The sequence below is a fragment of the Ailuropoda melanoleuca genome, chromosome 14 (assembly GCF_002007445.2).
Source record: "Ailuropoda melanoleuca isolate Jingjing chromosome 14, ASM200744v2, whole genome shotgun sequence".
In the NCBI taxonomy this organism is placed as follows: domain Eukaryota; kingdom Metazoa; phylum Chordata; class Mammalia; order Carnivora; family Ursidae; genus Ailuropoda; species Ailuropoda melanoleuca.
Genome location: NC_048231.1, coordinates 43,711,175 through 43,731,843, shown reverse-complemented (window position 1 = coordinate 43,731,843; position 20,669 = coordinate 43,711,175). Strand labels below are relative to the sequence as shown.

The following is a 20,669-nucleotide window of genomic DNA, read 5'->3' as shown; positions in this document are numbered from 1 at the left end:
TGTTTCAAAGCTTGTTTATTAAAAGCTGTCATATATAATCACCAAGTCGTATGATTTCAACAGAACACCTAATAGCAAATTAATAGCACTTTTGTTTCCTAGAGGTGGGATATGACCCACAAAGAGCAGCTAACTTGTGGATTGGAATAACCTGAAATCACAGAACAATATAATTAACATAGTGTGCCCTAATCACAAAAACAATACATAACTATAAAGAAAAAGAAACTGGAAGACAAATCCTGTCCACTCAGACAACTGTGGTTAACAGCTTGATGTAGATTTCTCCAAACTCCTTTCCTCCGTACATATCCAAAATTAATCCAAAAAAGCATATACATATGATTTAACATCCCCCCCAACTTTCAGTTCAAGGAATGCCCCACCACAATGAGCCACCACTTCACACCCATTTAGGATAGCTATTATTTTTCAAAAAACACACACAGAAAATGACAAGTGTTGGCAAACATATGAAGAAATTAGAACCCTCATACATTGTAGTAGGAGTATCAAATGGTGTAACTGCTTGGAATACAGTATGGTGGTACCTCAACAAGTTACATACAGAATTCCACTTCTGGTGTATGTCCCAAAGAGCTGAAAACAGGAACTTAAACTGATACCTGCACACCAATATTCACAGCAGCACTATCTGCAACAGCTACAAGGTGAAAGCAACCCAATGTCCACTAACAAATAATGGATAAACAAAATGTGGTATACACATAAATAATGGAATATTATTCAGACATAAAAAGGAATGAAATTCTTTTTTTTTTTTTTTTTTTAAGATTTTATGTATTTATTTGACAGAGATAGAGACAGCCAGCGAGAGAGGGAACACAAGTAGGGGGGGTGGGAGAGGAAGAAGCAGGCTCACAGCGGAGGAGCCTGATGTGGGGCTCGATCCCATAACGCCGGAATCACGCCCTGAGCCAAGGCAGACGCTTAACCGCTGTGCCACCCAGGTGCCCCAAGGAATGAAATTCTAATCTATGCTACGACATGAATGAATCCTGAAAACAATATGTTAAATGAAATAAGCCAAACAAAAGGACAAATATCACATGAATTCACTTATATGAAATATCTAGAATAGTCAAATTCATAGAAAAGGTAAGTAGAATAGGGGTTACCAAGGGCTGGGGGATGGAATGGGGAGTTATCGCTTAATGGGTACAGATTTTCTGTTCGTGATGATAAAAAGTTCTGGAAATATCTAGTGGTAATGGTTGCACAATAATGTGAATGTACTTAATGCCACTTAAACGTGCACTTAAAAATGGTTAAAATAATAAATTTTGTTATGTATACTTTACCATAGCGAAGAAAATAAAAGAAGAACGAGAAGAACAGAACAGGAAAGAAAAGAAAAGAAAAGAAAAGAAAAAAAAAAGAAAAGAAAAGAAAAGAAGAAAAGATGCCCCAGTTGTAATTGTTTCTATGGAAGTTCTGCACCATGGATTCTGAAAATCTCTTGTAGGAAGGTCCTAGAGAATGTCCGTTGAAGCACGAGCACATCCCAGGCCAAAGGTACTGTGTTTAGGTATGCAAGTCCCACACACAAGTGAAACGGGTCCTTTGTCCCTTGGTTTCAGCCTAGAAATGGCACTTGCCTGGGGTGCATGAATCAGGTTCATCTCCAACAGGCGAGTCTGGAGGTGCCCCTCAGCTGGGAGATTATTTTTCAAGGCATCCAACAAGAAGGAAGTACACTGCTGAATTAAACTGTTTTCCATGAAAACATCTACAATCTGAAAGAGACAGCAAGCCACGTTTTTACCCAAAGGAAATGGCTTTTATTTTCCTATTCAAATAGTTCCTGAAATTGAATCTCATTTAGAAACTCAGTAATTAGTTCCTTCCTTTGCATTTTTAAAAAGTTTTTCTTTCTTTCTTTTAGTAATCTCTACATCCAACATGGGGCTCAAACTCAAGACCCTGAGATGAAGAGTCTTCTGAGTAAGCCAGTAAGGTGCCCCTACATTTTCTTTTATTATCAAAATTCAAGTAATTCATGGCCATTATTTATTAGGTAATTTTGTGAAATTATATCACCCGTGTCATACTCACCGACAGGGTATTTTACTCAAGTAGATCAAAGGAAGTACTTTTATCAGTGTGAATCCCCCAAATTCTCTGAAGTGATTCAAGCAATCTTAACAATCCATTACTTAATCAACACCTGGTGTCTAGTCCTTATATTCTCATTATTCAGGCACAGTGAGGAAAATGCAAACACTGACTTAGATACCAATCATTAGTTAAATAGATATTAAAGAATAAGCCTTAATACGAAGTGAAATCTAGGTAATGAACTTAATGACTATGTAACTGTTTCCATGTTTAAAGTACAAGGAAAAAGTTGATATTAAAAATACTTTAGACGGCACCTGGGTGGCTCAGTTGGTTAAGTGTCTGCCTTCAGCTTGGGTGTAATCCCAGGGTCCTGGGATCAAGTCCTGCATTGAGCTCCCTGCTCAGTGGGGAGCCTGCTTCTCCCTCCCTCGGCCTGTTGCTCCCCCTGCTTGTGCGCTTGCTCTCTAATAAATTTTTAAAAACTTTAAAAATATGAAATATAATCCAGATGTAATCTGGAGTTTTCTTTCCCCTTGAGATCCTTGTAAATTTGGCTCAAACCCCTTAATCATGATCTCCAAAATCCCTGCAAATTCCACGATGTATAAAAACCCAGTATGATTGCACTTATCTACACCGGTTGTTGGTTTTGCCTTGCTTTGAGCTTTGTTACATATCCTGTATTACCCAGAGCCCCTTGTACACAGTTTACTGAAGGTGACTGGTCATGTGTTTATAGCTAAACACTTAACTACGTTATGCTAAAGTAAGCTTCGTGTTCACCTAACTGCAGGTTAGCCAGACCCCCCACAAGATGAAAGTCTGCAGACTTGAAAGCACTCACCATAACCAGGTACACAGGCAGAGTTCAGGGGGCCTCAGTCAACAGAGGATAATGAGGTGGGGCTGGGGGTGGGGCTGCCATTCTCAAATGACATCCTCACTCCCCACCACCAACCACCACACAAAGAATTAAGATCCTCACAACTTGACACAAGAATCCTCTAAAATACTTCAAAACAAATGTAAATGACAGGTATTCAAACAATAAAAGACTAGAAGACAAGCTCCCCTGGTACATCAGATTTTTTAAAACTGGAAGATTACTAGCAGACGAAGAAAAGAATCAAGACACTGGTAAGAGAAAAACAAAAGAGAATCTTCTTGATAGTTACACAAGCCACAAAAAACTGTCCCAAACAACCAACTGATGCTCACCTGGTCAATGTTGGCCAATGGCTCTTCCTCTCGCACTAGCATTTGAGAAAACTGCAGGCCCTGGTCTGGGCTGATCCTCATCACACTCCTCAGCAGAAAGATCCAGTCTGGGACATAGCCAACCTAGAGGCAAGGGAACATTCAACAGAAAAATAAACAAAACACCCTGAATGGTTAAAAAAAAAAGCTCCCATCCTTTGTTTTGAACTTGTGTTTACAGAGAAACGAGGAGCAATATCAGCATGTGTACATGGTGGGCCTATGCCGAACACAACATGCACCTCAGTGTGACGATGCCATGTACATGGAGGTGCAATCAACTACACAAACAGCCTGGACCACAAAGAAGTCACCCCAACCAGTGTGCCAGCTCTGACCAACACCCAGCACACAGGCCAGTGAGCTTTGGGAACAAGCTGCAGGGGAAGCCTGATGAAACATGGGTTTAACACACAGTTAGTGCTGAGGGGGATGAGGAAGAAGGGAGACAAAGAACAAGATAATATTACAGAAGGGGCGCCTGGGTGGCTCAGTCGGATAAGCATCTGCCTTCGGCTCAGGTCATGATCCCAGGGTCCTAGGATTGAGCCCCACTTTGGGCTCCCTGCTCAATGGAAAGTCTGCTTCTCCCTCTGACCCTCCCTCATGCTCTGCTCTGTCTTGCTATCTCTCTCTCTCTCTCTCCCACTATTACATAAATAAATAAATAAAATCTTAAAAAAAATTACAGGAAAATCCCCAGCTGGAAGAGAACCACAAGGACCGTAAAAATGAGACAGGAAAATAAAAAACTGAAGAGAATAAAATAGGATCCTCATCACTGAATGACAGATGCTAACAGCGGCACCAACAACTCACACTAGAGCACTTCCATAGAAGGAAGGGTATTTTATAAACTTCAGAATCAGCAACCACCCACCACAAATTAATTCTCTGTGAAATGCTAATGGTTAGGCATGCATTACCTTTTTGGCATAGAGGACAATTTTCTGGAATTGGCCTGTTTCTGCAAAACACTGGATAACTTTGCTTGGCACATTCGCCCGAAGATACACACTCAGAGCAAGTGTGGGGTCAGCAGTTTTGACCAAATCTCCAAGTTCTTCTGAACACTCCAGCTGTGGTGTGCCAAAGAGGGCAAGATTAGGACCAGACCTGTGAGCTCATTTTCAAACTGTGCTGAGTGTTGTGATTTCGTGTTTGTACCTTATCTTCTTTCAGCCACTTTTCTAAGAGTTGCTTGCGTCCCTGCTGAAGCACTGGACGGCAAAGTTCTAAGGATTCAAGTTTATTGAGCTGACCCTGGTCAAGCAGGATTCCAAAGTACTGGAGCAAAGGAGAGGCCTGCCCAGGCTGGGCGGGAATACTCTGGAACTTCCGAACTGTGTCACTGGTACGTAGGACTCCCTGATGACAAATGGAAATGTAGGTTGTTATGTTATAATCACAAGCTGCCCCTTTACTTAACTGGCTTGTATTTAAAAAACAAACAAACTGGGGCGCCTGGGTGGCTCAGTCCGTTAAGTGTCTACCTTAGGCATAAGTCATGATCTCAGGGTCCTGCTTGCAGGGAACCTGCTTCTCCCTCTCCTCCCTGCTTGTGCTCTACTTCTCTTTCTCAAATAAATAAATAAAATCTTAAAAAAAAATCTGCCAATATAAATTCCACACTGAATTAATTGTCAGGGTCAGAAAGTCCTCTACCAAGGCAATGGCTTCCACCTTCAGCAAAAACCACAAACACAGGGACGTCTGGGTGGCTAAGTCGGTTGAGTGTCTGCCTTTGGCTCAGGTCATGATCCCGAGGTCCTGGGGTCAAGTCCCACATCAGGCTCCTTGCTCAGTGAGGAGCCTGCTTCTCCCTCTGCCTGCTGCGCTCCTTGCTTGTGCATTCTCTCCCTCTCGCTCTCATTTTCTCTGATAAATACATAAGTAAAATCTTAAAAAAAAAAAAAAAAGACCACAAACACAGTGGGACTCAGTCCCACAGGTGACTTCTAGCAAGGGTGAGAATTAAGCTTCTAAAACAGCCTTGCAGTAGTGAAGTTCTATGACCATTATATTCTAATTCAAAATACTCAAAGTCCTTTTTTGACTGTTTCCTTGGCTGTGCAGAAGCTTTTTATCTTGATGAAGTCCCACAAGTTCATTTTTTCTTTTGTTTCTCTTGCCTTTGGAGATGTGTCATGAAAAAAGTTGCTGTGGCCGACGTCAAAGAGGTTACAGCCTATGTTCCCCTCTATGATTTTGATGGATTCCTGCAGCCCATGGAATGGGAGAAGATATTTGCAAATGACACTACAGATAAAAGACTGGTATCCAAGATCTACAAAGAACTTCTCAAACTCAATACACGAGAAACAAATAATCAAATCAAAAAATGGGCAGAAGATATGAACAGACACTCCTCCAATGAAGACATACAAATGGCTAACAGACACATGAAAAAATGTTCAAAATCATTAGCCATCAGGGAAATTCAAATCAAAACCACCTTGAGATACCACCTTACACTAGTTAGAATGGCAATAATTGACAAGGCAAGAAAAAACAAATGTTGGAGAGGATGTGGAGAAAGGGGATCCCTCCTACATTGTTGGTGGGAATGCAAGTTGGTACAACCACTTTGGAAAACAGTGTGGAGGTTCCTTAAAAAGTTAAAAATAGAGCTACCCTATGATCCAGCAGTTGCACTACTAGGTATTTACCCCAAAGAGACAGACGTAGTGAAGAGAAGGGCCATATGCACACCAATGTTCACAGCAGCATTGTCCACAACAGCTAAATTGTGCAAGGAGCCAAGATGTCCTTCACAGATGACTGGATTAAGAAGATGTGGTCCATATATACAATGGAATATTACTCAGCCATCAGAAAGAATGATTACCCAACATTTGCAACAACATGGACAGGACTGGAGGAGATTATGGTAAGTGAAATAAGTCAAGCAGAGAAAGACAATTATCATATGGTTTCACTCATTTATGGAACATAAGAAATAGCAGAGAGATTGGTAGGAGAAGGAAGGGAAGAATGAAGGGGGGGTGAACAGAAGGGAGAATGAACCATGAGAGACTATGGGCTCTGGGAAACAAACTGAGGGCTTCAAAGGGGAGGAGGTGGGGGACTGGGATAGGCAGGTGATGGGTATTAAGGAGGGCACATATTGCTTGGAGCACTGGGTGTTATATGTAAATAATGAATCATGGAACACTACATCAAAAACTAATGATGTACTGTATAGTGACTAACATAACATAATAAAAAATTATTATTAAAAAAAGAGAGATAGACAGGCACACACACACAATGGAATATTACTCAGGCATAAAAAAGAATGAAATCTTGCCATTTGCAACGACATGGATGGAGCTAGAAAGTATAATGCTAAGTGAAATAAGTCAGAAAAAGACAAATACCACATGATTTCACACATCTGTGGAATTTAAGAAAGAAAGAAAATGAACAAAGAAAAAAAGAGACAAACCAAAAAACAGACTCTTAACTATAGAGAACTAATAGCTACCACAGGGGAGGTGGCTGGGGCTATGGGTGACATAGGTGATGGGGATTAAGAGTATACTTATCCTAATGAGCACTGAGTAATGCATAGATTTGCTGGATCACTATATTATACACCTGAAACTAACACTATATGTTAACTACGTTGGAATTTAAATATGTATATAAACAAATTTAAAAAAAACAAAAACAAAAAACCCTCAAAATACTCAAAGTCCTGGGTGAAAACTAGAAATGGTTTGCTGGTAAGCATCAATCGAAAGACAGAAAAATCCCTTTCGAGGAGAAGCAACTCAAAACACTTCATCTGCTCAGAAATAGAACTAGGCCCCAGAAAATGCCCTTAACAGTACTGTTACACTCCAGATGAGTGGAGAAAGTCCAGAGTAGAATGTGACTAAATAAAACGTGGTACAACCACTTGATATATAATATAGCTCTGCATTTTCTATGCTAAGAAGCTGGGTGTGAAATACATATGCGCATAGATAAGAACAGAAAGAGAATTTTTTTAAAATGTTGTTGCAGCAGGATCATGCTTTTCATTGATTTGTATCATTGTTGTCATGCAAAATTTTAAAGCTAAAACAAGTAATAAAACAGTTAAGATATGCCAACATCAGTAGTGGAATGCTTTTATTATAATTTATTTCACTTTCAAACTGGCGCAAAGCATTCGAGGGCTATTACCTTTGGTGCAGATGCTGCTACTTTGGCGGCTTCAGCATAGCTCCCCTGCGCAAAGAGGGTACTGAATTTTCTCACAAATAACTCCTCCGCCCCAGCCAGGTTGCTACGAATGGCCAAACGCAGACCAAGGTCTGGATTCTGAAGCACATTGGTTGCGTAATTCACAACGTTATCTTCCTCGACACAAATGGACAGCACCTATAAAGACCCAACAAGTGAGACTGGCCTAACCTAGAAAAGTGCTCCATATATACCTACTGCCAACATCCTGCTCGCGGGCGCTGCAGTAGCAGGAAAGCTCTAAGGCTCATGCTGGGTACGTCTAAAACATTGGCTCTAACAGTGACAGGATGAACAGGAGCCAAACACCTAAGGGCATGAATGGCAGAATACCATGGCAGAGCTACAGCATGGTCAAGTGAGAAAAATATCATGTTGCATGGACACTAACCAGTGATGCATTCAAGATGACTTGCCAAGATGGCCTATTTGGGTGGGTGGAACTGAAAGTGTTTCATCTCAACCTTCTTTTTTTAAAGCACAGATTTCCTTCTTTTAACTGTCTTTTTAATTTTAGTCGAGAAAGGTAATTTAGGTAGCATAGTACCTGCTTTTCAACCCTCCCCAATCAACCTGTGCCTAGCCTGAACATATACAACCACTGTTCCATTGGTAGAAGATTCATGTACGAAGGGAGCTACTCTTCTCAGAATCAATCCAACGTTAAGAATGGTGCTGTCTCAGAGGTGAAATGATGGCAGGAAGGAGAAGGGAGATATGGGTATAAGTTGAATAACAGGAGCTAACTATATCTGACTACTTTCCTGAAGGAGGAGGAAAAGTTAAGCTCCAGTGCCCAATGAATGGAAAAGGTGGAAGATGAAACCTCAAAGTTCCATACCTGTCCCTTTTTGTTGACACCGATAATTCCAGAAGTAGGTTCATGTGGAGCAGTGACAAAAATCGTGTCAGCACTAATACGGTTCATGTAGATGCACACGCCAGACTCTAGGTCATACAGATGAAGATAGCCATACTTTGTGATCAAGTAAATAACACCATGTTTGGCTCCAATCTATAGAAAGACAGAGGACAACAGGTAGAAAAGTAAGGAGAAGCCACCAAATAGGACAAAAGAGCTCACAAATGATGAAAGAGGGCCTTGAGTGTTCCTTAGCCCAATAGATCATTTATCACTGGTGTGAGCAGTGTGCTGCTGAGACGTGGATCCCAAGTTGATTCCAGTCATACCCACTTGAGAACTAGTTTTAAAGCCAGTACTTTCCCTGACTTCTCTCAAATAAAGGTCCAATAAATCAGGCTATTCCATTTGTCTTTCAGGTCTATCTATTCTCTCCTCCACTTCCTTACCAAATCCCTTTAGAAAAAGCTTTGAGTTCATAAAATAAGGAGAAAGTTCTGGATAAACTTAAAAAAATTATAAAACCTATTGTAACTTTATTTTTTTTATTTATTTTTTTATAAGATTTTATTTATTTATTTGACAGAGACAGAGACAGCCAGCGAGAGAGGGAACACAAGCGGGGGCAGTGGGAGAGGAAGAAGCAGGCTCCCAGCAGAGGAGCCCGATGTGGGGCTCGATCCCACAACGACGGGATCACGCCCTGAGCCGAAGGCAGACGCCTAACCGCTGTGCCACCCAGGCGCCCCTGTAACTTTATTTTTTAACAAGTTTATTTAAGTAATCTCTGTACCCCAAGTGGGGCTCAACCTCATGAACCCAAGATCAAGAGTCACATACTCCTCCAACTGAGCCAGCCAGGCACCCCAAACCTACAGTAATTTTAAAAGTATGATAGTAGTTGGGGCACCTGCGTGGCTCAGTCATTAAGCGTCTGCCTTCGGCTCAGGGTGTGATCCCAGAGTCTTGGGATCGAGCCCCACATCAGGCTCCTCCGGTGTGAGCCTGCTTCTTCCTCTCCCACTCCCCCTGCTTGTGTTCCCTCTCTCACTGGCTGTCTCTTTCTCTGTCAAATAAATAAATAAAATCTTTAAAAAAAAATAAAAGTATGATAGTAAAAAACAAAGTGAGTACCAGCATAGGAAGAAACAGAAACAGAACTTAAGTGAGAACCCTGAAATAGAATTGAACGTATATAAGAATTTAACATGAATGAGTAGATATTTCATATCAGTGGAAAACAGACTTTAACCAGTATACAATGCTGATATAACCAGCTGGCTATATGAGGATGGGGGATGAGTGTAAAGAACTGGCTCTTTGGGCAACTGAGTGGCTCAGTCAGTTAAGTGTCTGCCTTCAGCTCAGGTCATGATCCCGGGGTCCTGGGATCGAGCCCTACATCAGGCTCCCTACTCAGTGGGGAAGCCTGCTTCTCCCTTTCCCTCTGCCTGCCACTCCCCCTGGTTGTGCTCGCTGTCAAATAAATAAGTAAAATGTTAAAAAAAAAGAACTGGCTCTTCATCTTATTCTTTAGATCAAAGTAAATTCCAGATGGGTCAAAGATTTTTACATAAAAAGTTAGAAAGTAAAAGAAGCAAATACGGGTGAATATTTTCATCACCTTGGGGTGTAGAATTCTTTTCAAAACATGATACCAAAGCCACACAAAAATACAAATCTTCCACAAGGTGGAACACACCACAAATAAACTTTTGCTATGACTAGGGAGGAATATTTATTTGAAACACACCAGGCGCTTAGTATCCGAAAACTACACAGAATTCTTACAAGATAAAGACCCCAAAAGAAAAAATGCCAAGATCAGGAAGAGGCAATTAACAAGATGCATATGAGTGGTAAACCCATCCCATCTTGACAATAATCACAGGAAGAGCATGAACATTGCTGGACACTGTCCAGTAGTTTCACTTGTAGGAGTTTATTCTTGGACTGAGCATTGGACAACAATGCTCCCAGAAGTGTTTATAATACCCAACGGGGGATAAGTTAGAGATATCCACAGAACAGATGATACAGACGCTCAAATATTATATACATATATATATTAATGGACTATATACATTTAATTGGTGTGGGGAGGTCTACGACACAGTTAGAGAAGGTCATAAAGCTGAAGGCCAGTGCCAAGCCATTTCATTAAGACTCTATTTGTAGGGATGCCTGGGTGGCTCAGTTGGTTAAGTATCTGCCTTTGGCTCAGGTCATGGTTCCAGGGTCCTGGAATCAAGTCCTGCATTGGGCTCTTTGCTTTTAGCTGTTTTTCCCTCTGCATGCCGCTCCCCCTGCTTGTTCTCTCTCTCTCTGATAAATAAATAAAATCTTAAAAAAAAAACCCTCTATTTGTATATATCTTCACAAATGCAGGCATACAAAGATACTTCCAAAGGGGCAATCACAATTATCAGTCGGGTAGGATTTCAGTTGTGATTTAATTCTATCGTTATGTTTAATGATACTGTTGGAAATTTCTGGACAATATGTATTTCTCTAAGACAGAAAAAAGGCCAATTTCACTTTGTGGAAAAAATGCATTTGATCACATACCTATTTCCAGAAATCAAGATTAAAAAATTATCATTTTTTAAAAAAACAATTAAAAAAGAAATCATCATTAAGTATTGTCAAATATTTGAGAACAGAAAAAAAAGCAAATAGCTAAACCATCCTACAATTATGGTGCATCCCTAAAAATAATGTTTAGTTCTCCAAAATATTAAGAAAGAATGTCATACCTTATGTCATACCAAATGCCTATGATGTACTGAGCAAAAGGCCAAAAAGGGAGAGTAAATTGTATGATCTTACATATATAATACGATCCTAATTTTGTTCAGAAAGTATATCTTTTTAAATATGACAAGTAATGAGATATATTTTTGATATATTTTACATCCAACTGGTTCAGCTACAAAGATTGTTTTCTTCTTTACATTTCTGTACTACAGTGCACATCTCACCTTTTACAATAAGAAGGAAAAGGCCTGGGACTTTGTGGTATGTGAGTTGGACAAAGTCCCTGTTGGTAGAAAAGAGTGCTCCTTTCCAGAGAGTGTTAAGACAGCATGAGCCAGAACATGAGCATCGACGTCATCTTCTCCATGTTCTAATATAACGATTCAGGCATCTCCTGAAGCACAGGAACCGGCTACCTGCTGTTCCCCTCCCCAAGATCCACATTTGTTCTGACTCATGTAATGGGCAGCACATTCATACCTGCATAGCCACTGGGAAATCAGTCTGAGCCTCTGGAGGGAAAAACACATCCACAGCTTTCTTTACAAAAGGTTGGTTTCCTGCTGCAGGCTGTCCGACTTCAATTATGTGCAACTAGAGAAGAGATTCAAGCCAATCTAAGTCAGCATATTGGTGGCAGACGGATGTTAACCAATGCCCAGTGGTAAGCAGAGCCACAGCCCATGCTTTGTAGGGCTAATGATAAAACTTACCTTCAAACAAGACAAGACAGTCTCTTGGTTGGAGCGCTCATGCTACTCACTAAGCTGCTGCCCGTCACCAAGGACACAGGAAAAACCAGCACCGGAAAGCTGAGCAACATCTAGGCCCAGCATGTTGGCCGAGTCACTTCTCCCCTCTCTGGGCTTTAGTGTAGAAGCCCACGAAGCAAGGGGCTCTCCTGGACACGGCTCAGGCTAACACAAACCAGTTAGCAGACGAGTTCTCATAACTGAACGCCAAACTCACAACAGAGTAGATTGTGCCAAAGGCCTGAGAGTTTCTCAAGGTTATGCAGGGCGGGGGGGTGCATAAGAATCTCTGGAGAATCAGGAAGAATTACAGTGGATAAGGGGCTCCAATCCTGCTTTTATCAAAACAGCTTCAAGTTCCTCTCATCTAATGAAAAGGCACCAAAGCTAAAACAAGTCTGGAAAAAATCACAAGTAGGGGTGGATCAGAGACACAAAACAACAAGGGTTGGAGGGGGTGCCCAGCAGAAGAAACTGACGAGTGTACACTTAGAGAATGGTTTGGATTTGGCCTGGCACAGATGAGAGGGAAACACCAGAGGCTTGAGGTAAGCAGAGAGATGGGCTAGAAGGGGAGGGCTGATGTAGCAAGCAACCAGGGGCCACTGTGAATTAAGATTCAGGGAGACTAGGGGCGCCTGGGTGGCACAGCGGTTAAGCGTCTGCCTTTGGCTCAGGGCGTGATCCCGGCGTTATGGGATCGAGCCCCACATCAGGCTCTTCCGCTATGAGCCTGCTTCTTCCTCTCCCATTCCCCCTGCTTGTTCCCTCTCTCGCTGGCTGTCTCTATCTCTGTCAAATAAATAAATAAAATCTTTAAAAAAAAAAAAAGATTCAGGGAGACTAAAACTCCTAGCATACAGGCACTTTAAGAGAAATGGTAGTTTGGGACAATTCTTTTTCAGGGGTGGGGTGGGTCTGAGGACTTAATAAATGACTATTCTCTAACCCAGATATGGATAACAAGGGCCTCATCTGCCACAAATGGGAGACTTGCTAGAGGACGGACAGTGGCAACAGGAACAGAATGGAGCTTGAGAGCCGTGGTTTCTTGTTTGGGAGTTGGGAAGGATGGTGGCACTGTCAACAGAAGTGGGGGCATGGGTAAGGAAGCCAAGCTTCCTTGGGAGGTAGTGGGAGAACGGCGCAACTATGGACAAGTAGTACCTGCCTGTGAGAAAGGAACAAGGAACTGGAGTCCAGACAAAGCTTAGATCCATATGAGGAGACTATCGAGCCATTCCCGTAAGTGCAGCTGGGCTGAATTAGAAGGGGTGTGTGCAAGGGGCACAGGCTGAGAAAACTATTGAAGGGACCCATGACTGCCACTGTGGTAGGGGAAGTGAGATTCAACCACAAAACGAGGCCGCTCTTGGGATGGCTGCTGTGGGGGTCCCCGCCATGGAAGACTGTTCCTAGGTGCAGCTCTGCCCTGAGGGGAGCTGCCTGCGTCACAGCTGAGTCCAGGAGATAAGGGGGCACACCTGTTTTACAGTGGAGCTTGTTCTGGTGTGCCCTTTGTCACAGGGAGCTCGATGGGACAGATTCTGCCCTTGCAAGGGTGCCTGTGGCTGCCCGGCTCTGTCTGTGACAAGGCGGAAAGCCTCAGTCTAAGGGATAGGGTAGAGGAAGCTCGTTGTTCAGGCTGATATTTTTGCCTGACTCCTATTCTTCTGCTGGTTCTCAACTAAGGAGGGCATGATGTATATTACACAGGAGACCAAAGTATCCAGTTAGGGATATTTAAGATGAGGAAGTTTGGGACCACATACTGATTTAGTGTTCTTCTTTGGGGAACACTTCAGGGCTAGTGACCAACTCAAAATAATGATTTCAGGAAGTATTTCTGGCAAGAGTATACTAAGATAAGGACCCCGTTTTGAGGCCACTCTCCAGGTGAGTGACACAACCCTGGAACCGCAGGTCTCCCCTACACCCTGAACTCTTACACCTCACATCTCTGCCCACAACAGCCCTGCCAAACAGATGCTAGCCATGTGCTCGAGCCTAACAAAACTCAACCTGCTCCAAGAGCATGGCTTCCTCTCTGCAGCTCCCCTGGGGTCCCACCGCAGCCCCACAACCTGGACCCATGCCTTAGGTTAGGATGGCACGCTCAGGTTCTTTCACAGCTGTTGTCTCCATGAGACTGCTGTGTGAGAGCAGAAACCATGTGTGCCTAGCCATGCTCAACAGACTCTGAGAGGACCTTTAGGGCAAAGGGACCAATTAATTAGTAGCTGACCTCACATCACTGACTTTACAAAGACTGACTGTGAAACCACCAACATGTACAATAGGTGGGTTGTTCTCAATACTGTAAGAGCCTTCATTTACATGAAGCACCTGCAGGCCATCCCCCACTCCCAATAATAAACTGGTTTTGAAATGTTGGCTAAGTAGCTACCAATTTACACTTGTACAGACTCCCAACACTGACTCAGGACACTTTTCTGAGGGAGAAGAAAAAGTGGAGAACTTACCTTGCCCCCTGTGGGACTACGTACAGCAAAGCAGAAAAGGGTGGCAGGCTTGGCATTCCCCTCACTCTTGAACTCTGCAAAAGCAGCAGCATGGCCTTCTATGGGTTGTGAAACCTTCCTATCCACAGAGTAGAGCTGCATTGCCCCAACTACACGGTTTTGCTAAGACAAGATGTTTTGCAATGAAAGGGAGAGAAAAGAGAGGATATAAATTGTTAAAACAAAAGTTTCTAAAATGAAAGTCTCATATGTCGATACAGTTTTTCTAATAAAAAAGCCTATTAGGCATTAAAGACATGATACAACTCTAAATCTGATGTGGAAAGATGTTTGCAAACACCAGGAAAAAAATAAGACTACAAAACAGTAAGACAGATGGTTCCAATTTGTTAAACCTAAAATGTGTGTATACATAGAGGTATGCATTTATACATGTTTGTGTATATGTGTAAGTGTATATTCAATGTTTGTATATGTAAATCTATACATACATACATTCTACACATACACATAAATATTCATATAAAGTAAGTCTTGGGAAGAAAAACTCTAAAGTGTTAAAAGAGTAGTTTAAGCAGTAGTTTAAATCAGTAGTTTAATCAGTATAATCAAATTTATAAATAGCAAAAATTGTATTTAATAAACCCCAAAAAGGCTAATATCTTTTATAAAACTTAGAACTTACATTTTCTAGCAAAGAATTTCAATATATTTGTATCCAATGTCAAATGCTCAAAAAGCTAAGTAAAGAGACGTAAGTAAATGAGACATGACAGCATCACAGCTCAAGCTCCTAGAATTCAACATTCAAATTGCCACCCCAGCCAAATGAGCCCCCATGCAGTCTGTGGGTAAAATTCAGATCCCCAGTGTATCTGCCACCTACCCCCAACTCCTTAAAAAGGGGAACAAAGGCTTCAACATTTTTCTTTTTAAAGAACCTTTCCTTTGTACTTTTCTACTGCAGAGACTTATGTTGAAGTACTAGGCAAAATACCAATTCATGCTACAACATGGATGAACCCTGAAAACATGCAAAGTGAAGGAAGCCATTCACAAAGGCCACATATGAAATATCCGGAATAGGGATCTCCACATATGAAATATCCAGAATAGGGAAATCCAGAGAGACAGAGTAGACCAGTGGTTGCCAAGGGCTGGAAGGAGGGAGAAGTAGGGGAGCAACTGGTAGACAAATGTGTGCACACTTAACAGAAGAATGAAGAAGAAAATTTCTAAATAAGAATAAGGACAGAACAAGACTCACCCTTCCAGGTGAGGATGGGAAGACTGGAGATAATATGGAGACAGTACCTTTGAGTCCCCATGCTAGAAAGGACTAAAGCCAAGAAGAGGTACGTGGAGCAGAGAAAACTACCTGAGATCAAGACTGAGACCTGGACTCCTGCAATGCCTGTCCTCATGAGGCTCCACATGTGGCCTTGAGCCAGTGACCTGCTTCTGAGCCTTAAGGCTCCTGCTGGTAAAGTCCACCTCACAGGAGTGCTGAGTGTTGTGTGCTTTGGGAAAGGGCATATTGAGGACTGTAGCTGACCAAGATTCAATGCAAAAATGCTTCCTTTTGTCCCAGGCACCATGCGAGGGGCTAAGGATAAGGAAAGTGAGTGTGACCCAGACCTTTCCCTTAAAGACACATGATAAGGGTTTCTGGCAAGGAAGCAAGCAACAGCAATACAGGGTGCTAACTGCTTTGGCCCAGGATAGGGCAAGATGCTGTGACTCAGCTCACTCAGTCTGGTGGGTCAGGAAAGGCTTCCTGATGACAAGCTGGAGTAAGAGGTCACAAGGTGAAAAGGAAAAGCTGTTTCTAACAAAGGGGAAACATTTGCAAATGCTTCGACAGGAGGCTGCAAACTATGGCCTGTGGGCCAAAATCCACCCTCCATGTTCTCCTCTGGTCTCCTTTTTGTTGAGATGACATTCACATGACCTAAAATTACCCACTTTAAAGGATTCAATTCAGTGACATTTAGAACATTCACAATGTTTTACATCCATCACCTCTGTGTAGTTTCAAAACATTTTCATCCTCTAAAAAATCCCTGTGCCTATTAAAAATTAGTCCCCATCTCCCCGTGCCCCAGCCCCTGGTAACCACCAGTCTTTGTCTCTACAGATTCACCTAAATATTTCATATAAATGGAATCAAAATATGAGGACTTTTGTGTCTGACTTGTTTCACTCAGTGAGGTTTTCCAGGTTTATCCACTCTGTAGCCTGTATCAGTCCTCCATTCCTTTTTGTGCTAAGTGATATTCCATTTTATGCATAAATTTTATGTATAAATCATTTTGTTTATTTATCCATTCATCCAGTGGTGAACATTTGGGTTGTCTTCATCTTTTAGCTATTACAAATAATGCTGTTATGAGTATTTGTGCACAGGTTTTTGTATGGGTGTGTTTTCATAATTTTTCTTAGATAGGTGCCTAGAAGTAGAATTGCTAGGTCAAATGGTAACTTTATGGTAAATTTTTTGAGGAATCATCAATCTGTTTTCCACAGGAGCTGAACCATTTTACATTCCCACTACTGACACACAAGGATTCCAGTAACTCTGCATCTTTGCCAATACTCTTTATTTCCCATTAAAAAAAATTACAACCATCTCAATGGGTGGTACCTCATTATGGTTTTGGTTTGCAATTCCCCAGTGACTAATGATATTGAACACCTTTGCATGTGCTTGTCAGCTATTTGTATATAAATGTCTGTTCAAGTCTTTTTACCCATTTTCTAATTGGGACATCTTTCTGTTGTTGAGTTGTAAGTGTTCTCTATATATTCTAGATACTAGACTCTTCTCAGATACATGATTTACAAACGCTTCCATTCTGTAGGTTGTCTTTTCACTTTCTTGACCATGTCTTTCAATTCACAAATGTTTTTAATTTTGATAAAGTCCAATTTACCTATTTTTCCTTTTGTTGCTTATGCTTTGTGTATTTTATCTAAAAATCCATGGCCAAATACAAAGTCATGAACATTCCTCACATCTTCTTCTAAAGGTTTTACAGTTTTGCCTCTTATATTTACATCTTTGATCCACTTTGAGTTAATTTTTAAAGATTTATTTGACAGAGAGAAAGAGAAAGTGAATGTGAGCCAGAGGAGGGGCAGAGGGAGAGAGAGAGAGAGAATCTTAAGCAGGCTCCAGGCCCAGCTCAATCTCACAACCCTGAGATCATGACCTGAGCCAAAATCAAGAGCTGGACTCTCAACCAACTAAGCCACCCAGGAGCCCAGAGTTAATTTTTATATATGGTACAAGGTAGGAATCCAACTCCACTCTTCTGCATTTGAATATTCTGGTGTGCCAGCACCACTTGTTGAAGAGAATAGTCTTTCCTCATGGAGTGGTCTTGCCACCATCGTAAAAGATCAATTGGTGCCTGGGTGGCACAGTTGGTTAAATGTCCAACTCTCGGTTTTAGCTCAGGTCATGATCTCAGGGTCCTGGGACTGAGCCCTGCACTGGGCTCCACTTTCAGCGTGGAGTCTGCTTGAGATTCTCTCTCTCTCTGCCCCTCCTGCACATGGTGTCAGTCTCTCTCTCTAAATAAAATCTTTAAAAAAATCAATTGGCCACAGATGTATGGTTCATTCCTGGACTCTCCATTCTATTCCCTTGGTCTACATGTTTATCCTTATGCCCGTGGGTTTTTGTTGTTGCTGAATACTTGTTAGTATGATACAGTAAGAAATACATACTCAGTCTTTGTCCCTTGTTCCTGGCACAGAACTCCTGAAACCCTTGAAATTTCCTAAGTGATATGAGTGAGATGTGCATCTTCATAACACAAAAGATTACAGGGGGGCCTTAGATAGCTTCCAGTTTGGAACTTTCAGTCCCACCACATCCTGAATTCTAGGAAGGGGATGGGGGGGCTGGAGACAGTAACCTGATCATCACCAATGATCAATCAAAATCTACATAGAAACCCCTGAATTATAGAGTTCAGAGAGCTCCTAGCATCAAGGTGCTGGGAGGGTGGAGGGCCTGTACAGGGCACAGAAGCTCCATGCATACCTCTTTCCTCCATGTCTTGCCTTATGCATCTCTTCCATTTGGCTGTTCCAAAGTTGTATCCTTTTTAATGAACCAGTAATAGCAAGTAAAGTGCCTTCCTGGGTTTATAGGAGCCATTCTAGCAAATTACCAAACCTGAGAAGGGGGTTGTGGAAATCCCTGATTTATAGCTTGTTGGTCAGAGGTCCTAGTGGCCTGGGACTTGAGAATGGCATCTGAAGGCATGGGGGCAGTCTTGTGGGATTGAACCCTTAACCAGTGGGGTCTGTACTAATTTTTGGACATCCAGTTGGTGTCCATAAAGAATTAGAGAATTGTTTGGTGTAGAAAAGCCAACACCTTTGGTGTCAGAAGTATAGTGAGAGTAAAAACAGTTTTTAGCTTGGATTTTTTTATTTGTTGGTTTTCATTTTTGTCAGTAAAGCACAGACAATACTGTAATTTATAATCCTTTCTTTCAAAATATTTTTTCAAACATGATTTCCTTATAAATGAGCGTGATTCCCAAAGGTATTTTTAACAACTTGAGATATAATTCATTTACCATATAATTCATTCATTTGAAATATATGATCCAATGTTTTTTAGTTTATTCACAGGATTGTACAACCATCACCACAATGTACTTTTAAAACACTTTCATCCCTTAACAGAAACCTCATTAGTAGCCAATCCCCATTCTCACCTCCCACACTCCACCCCCAGTCAAACTGACTACTTGCCCATTTTCTATCTCTGTAGATCACTATTCTGAATGTCTTATAAAAATGGAATCATACAATATGTGGGGTTCTTTTGTGCTGACATGTTTCGCTTAGCTTAATATTTCCAAGATTAAGCATAGTCATGGTATATAGCATTTATCAGTACAGATGACTCTTGAGCAATGAAAGGACCCGACATTGTCAAATCGACGTATAACTTTTGATTTTCCAAAAACTTAACTACTAATAGCTTACCGTTGACCAGAAAGCTTACCAATAATATAGTCAAATAAAACATATTTTATATATGTATTATACATCGCATTCTTAACAATAAAGCTAGAAAAAAATGTTGAGAAAATATGTTTACAGTAAAATACTGTATTTACTGAAAAAAAATTTGTGTATAAGTAAACCCATGCAATTCAAACCCCTGTTGTTCAACGGTCAACTGTACTTCATTTCTTTTTATTGTTAAATAAATATTCCACTGTATGGATATACATTTTATTTATGCATTTATCAGCTGACGGACATTGGATCGTTTCCATCTTTTGGCTAAAATAAATAATGTTGTAACTGATGGTTACCAGAGGGCAGATGGGCGAGTGGGGGGGGTGGGTTCAATAGGTGAGGCAAATTAAGGAGTGCACTTGTGATGAGCATGAGGTGTTGTACTGAAAGTGCTGAATCACTATACTGTACACCTGAAACTAACACTACATTGTATGTTAACTAACTGGAATTTAAATTAAAACTCAAGGTGGGGGCTTACCTGGGTGGCTCAGTTTCAGTTACATGTCCCACTCTTGATTTTGGCTCACGTCATGATCTCAGGGTTGTGGGACAGAGCTCTGTGCCGGGGTCCACACTCAGCGCAGTGTCTACTCAAGATTGTCTCCCTCTGCCCCTCCCCCACTTGTGCTCCAATATAAATAAATAAATCTTTAAAAAACCCCAAAACTTAAGGGGTCCCTAGGTGGCTCAGTCAGTTAAGCATCCAACTCTTGATTTCAGCTCAGGTCATGATCTCAGGGTCACCAGATCTAGCCCAGCACTGGGCATGGAGCCTACTTAACATTCTCTCTCTCCCTCTCTAAAACAAAACAAAACAAAACAAAACAAAACAAAACAAAACAAAACAAAACAAAACAAAACATATAATACTGCTATGAACATTGTATATAAGTTTCCAGTACCAATTTTTATCTTTTTTTTTTTAAAGATTTTATTCATTTATTTGACAGAGATAGAGACAGCCAGTGAGAGAGGGAACACAAGCAGGGGGAGTGGGAGAGGAAAGAAGCAGGCTCACAGCGGAGGAGCCTGATGTGGGGCTCGATCCCACAATGCCGGGATCATGCCCTGAGCCGAAGGCAGACGCTTAACCGCTGTGCCACCCAGGTGCCCNATCTCTCCTTTTTTTTTTTTTTTTAAAAGACTTTATTTATTTGAGAGAGAGTGAGAGCCAGAGAGATCACAGAGGGA

At 41.4% G+C, this 20,669-nt stretch overlaps 1 protein-coding gene across 4 annotated transcripts in view; it reads right to left on the bottom strand.

The window, feature by feature from the left end:
- Nucleotides 1-20,669, bottom strand: part of CLTCL1 (clathrin heavy chain like 1) — a 94,300-nt gene that overhangs the window by 45,281 nt on the left and 28,350 nt on the right. For all 4 annotated transcript variants that reach the window (XM_034642842.1, XM_034642841.1, XM_034642839.1 and 1 more), the window contains 8 exons: nucleotides 14,427-14,588; nucleotides 11,672-11,785; nucleotides 8,414-8,587; nucleotides 7,513-7,710; nucleotides 4,507-4,707; nucleotides 4,266-4,418; nucleotides 3,301-3,423; nucleotides 1,620-1,757 (listed from right to left, as the gene is read on the bottom strand). In XM_034642842.1, the coding sequence (XP_034498733.1) occupies nucleotides 1,620-1,757; nucleotides 3,301-3,423; nucleotides 4,266-4,418; nucleotides 4,507-4,707; nucleotides 7,513-7,710; nucleotides 8,414-8,587; nucleotides 11,672-11,785; nucleotides 14,427-14,588 (1,263 nt within the window). The remainder of the gene's footprint in view (nucleotides 1-1,619; nucleotides 1,758-3,300; nucleotides 3,424-4,265; nucleotides 4,419-4,506; nucleotides 4,708-7,512; nucleotides 7,711-8,413; nucleotides 8,588-11,671; nucleotides 11,786-14,426; nucleotides 14,589-20,669) is intronic.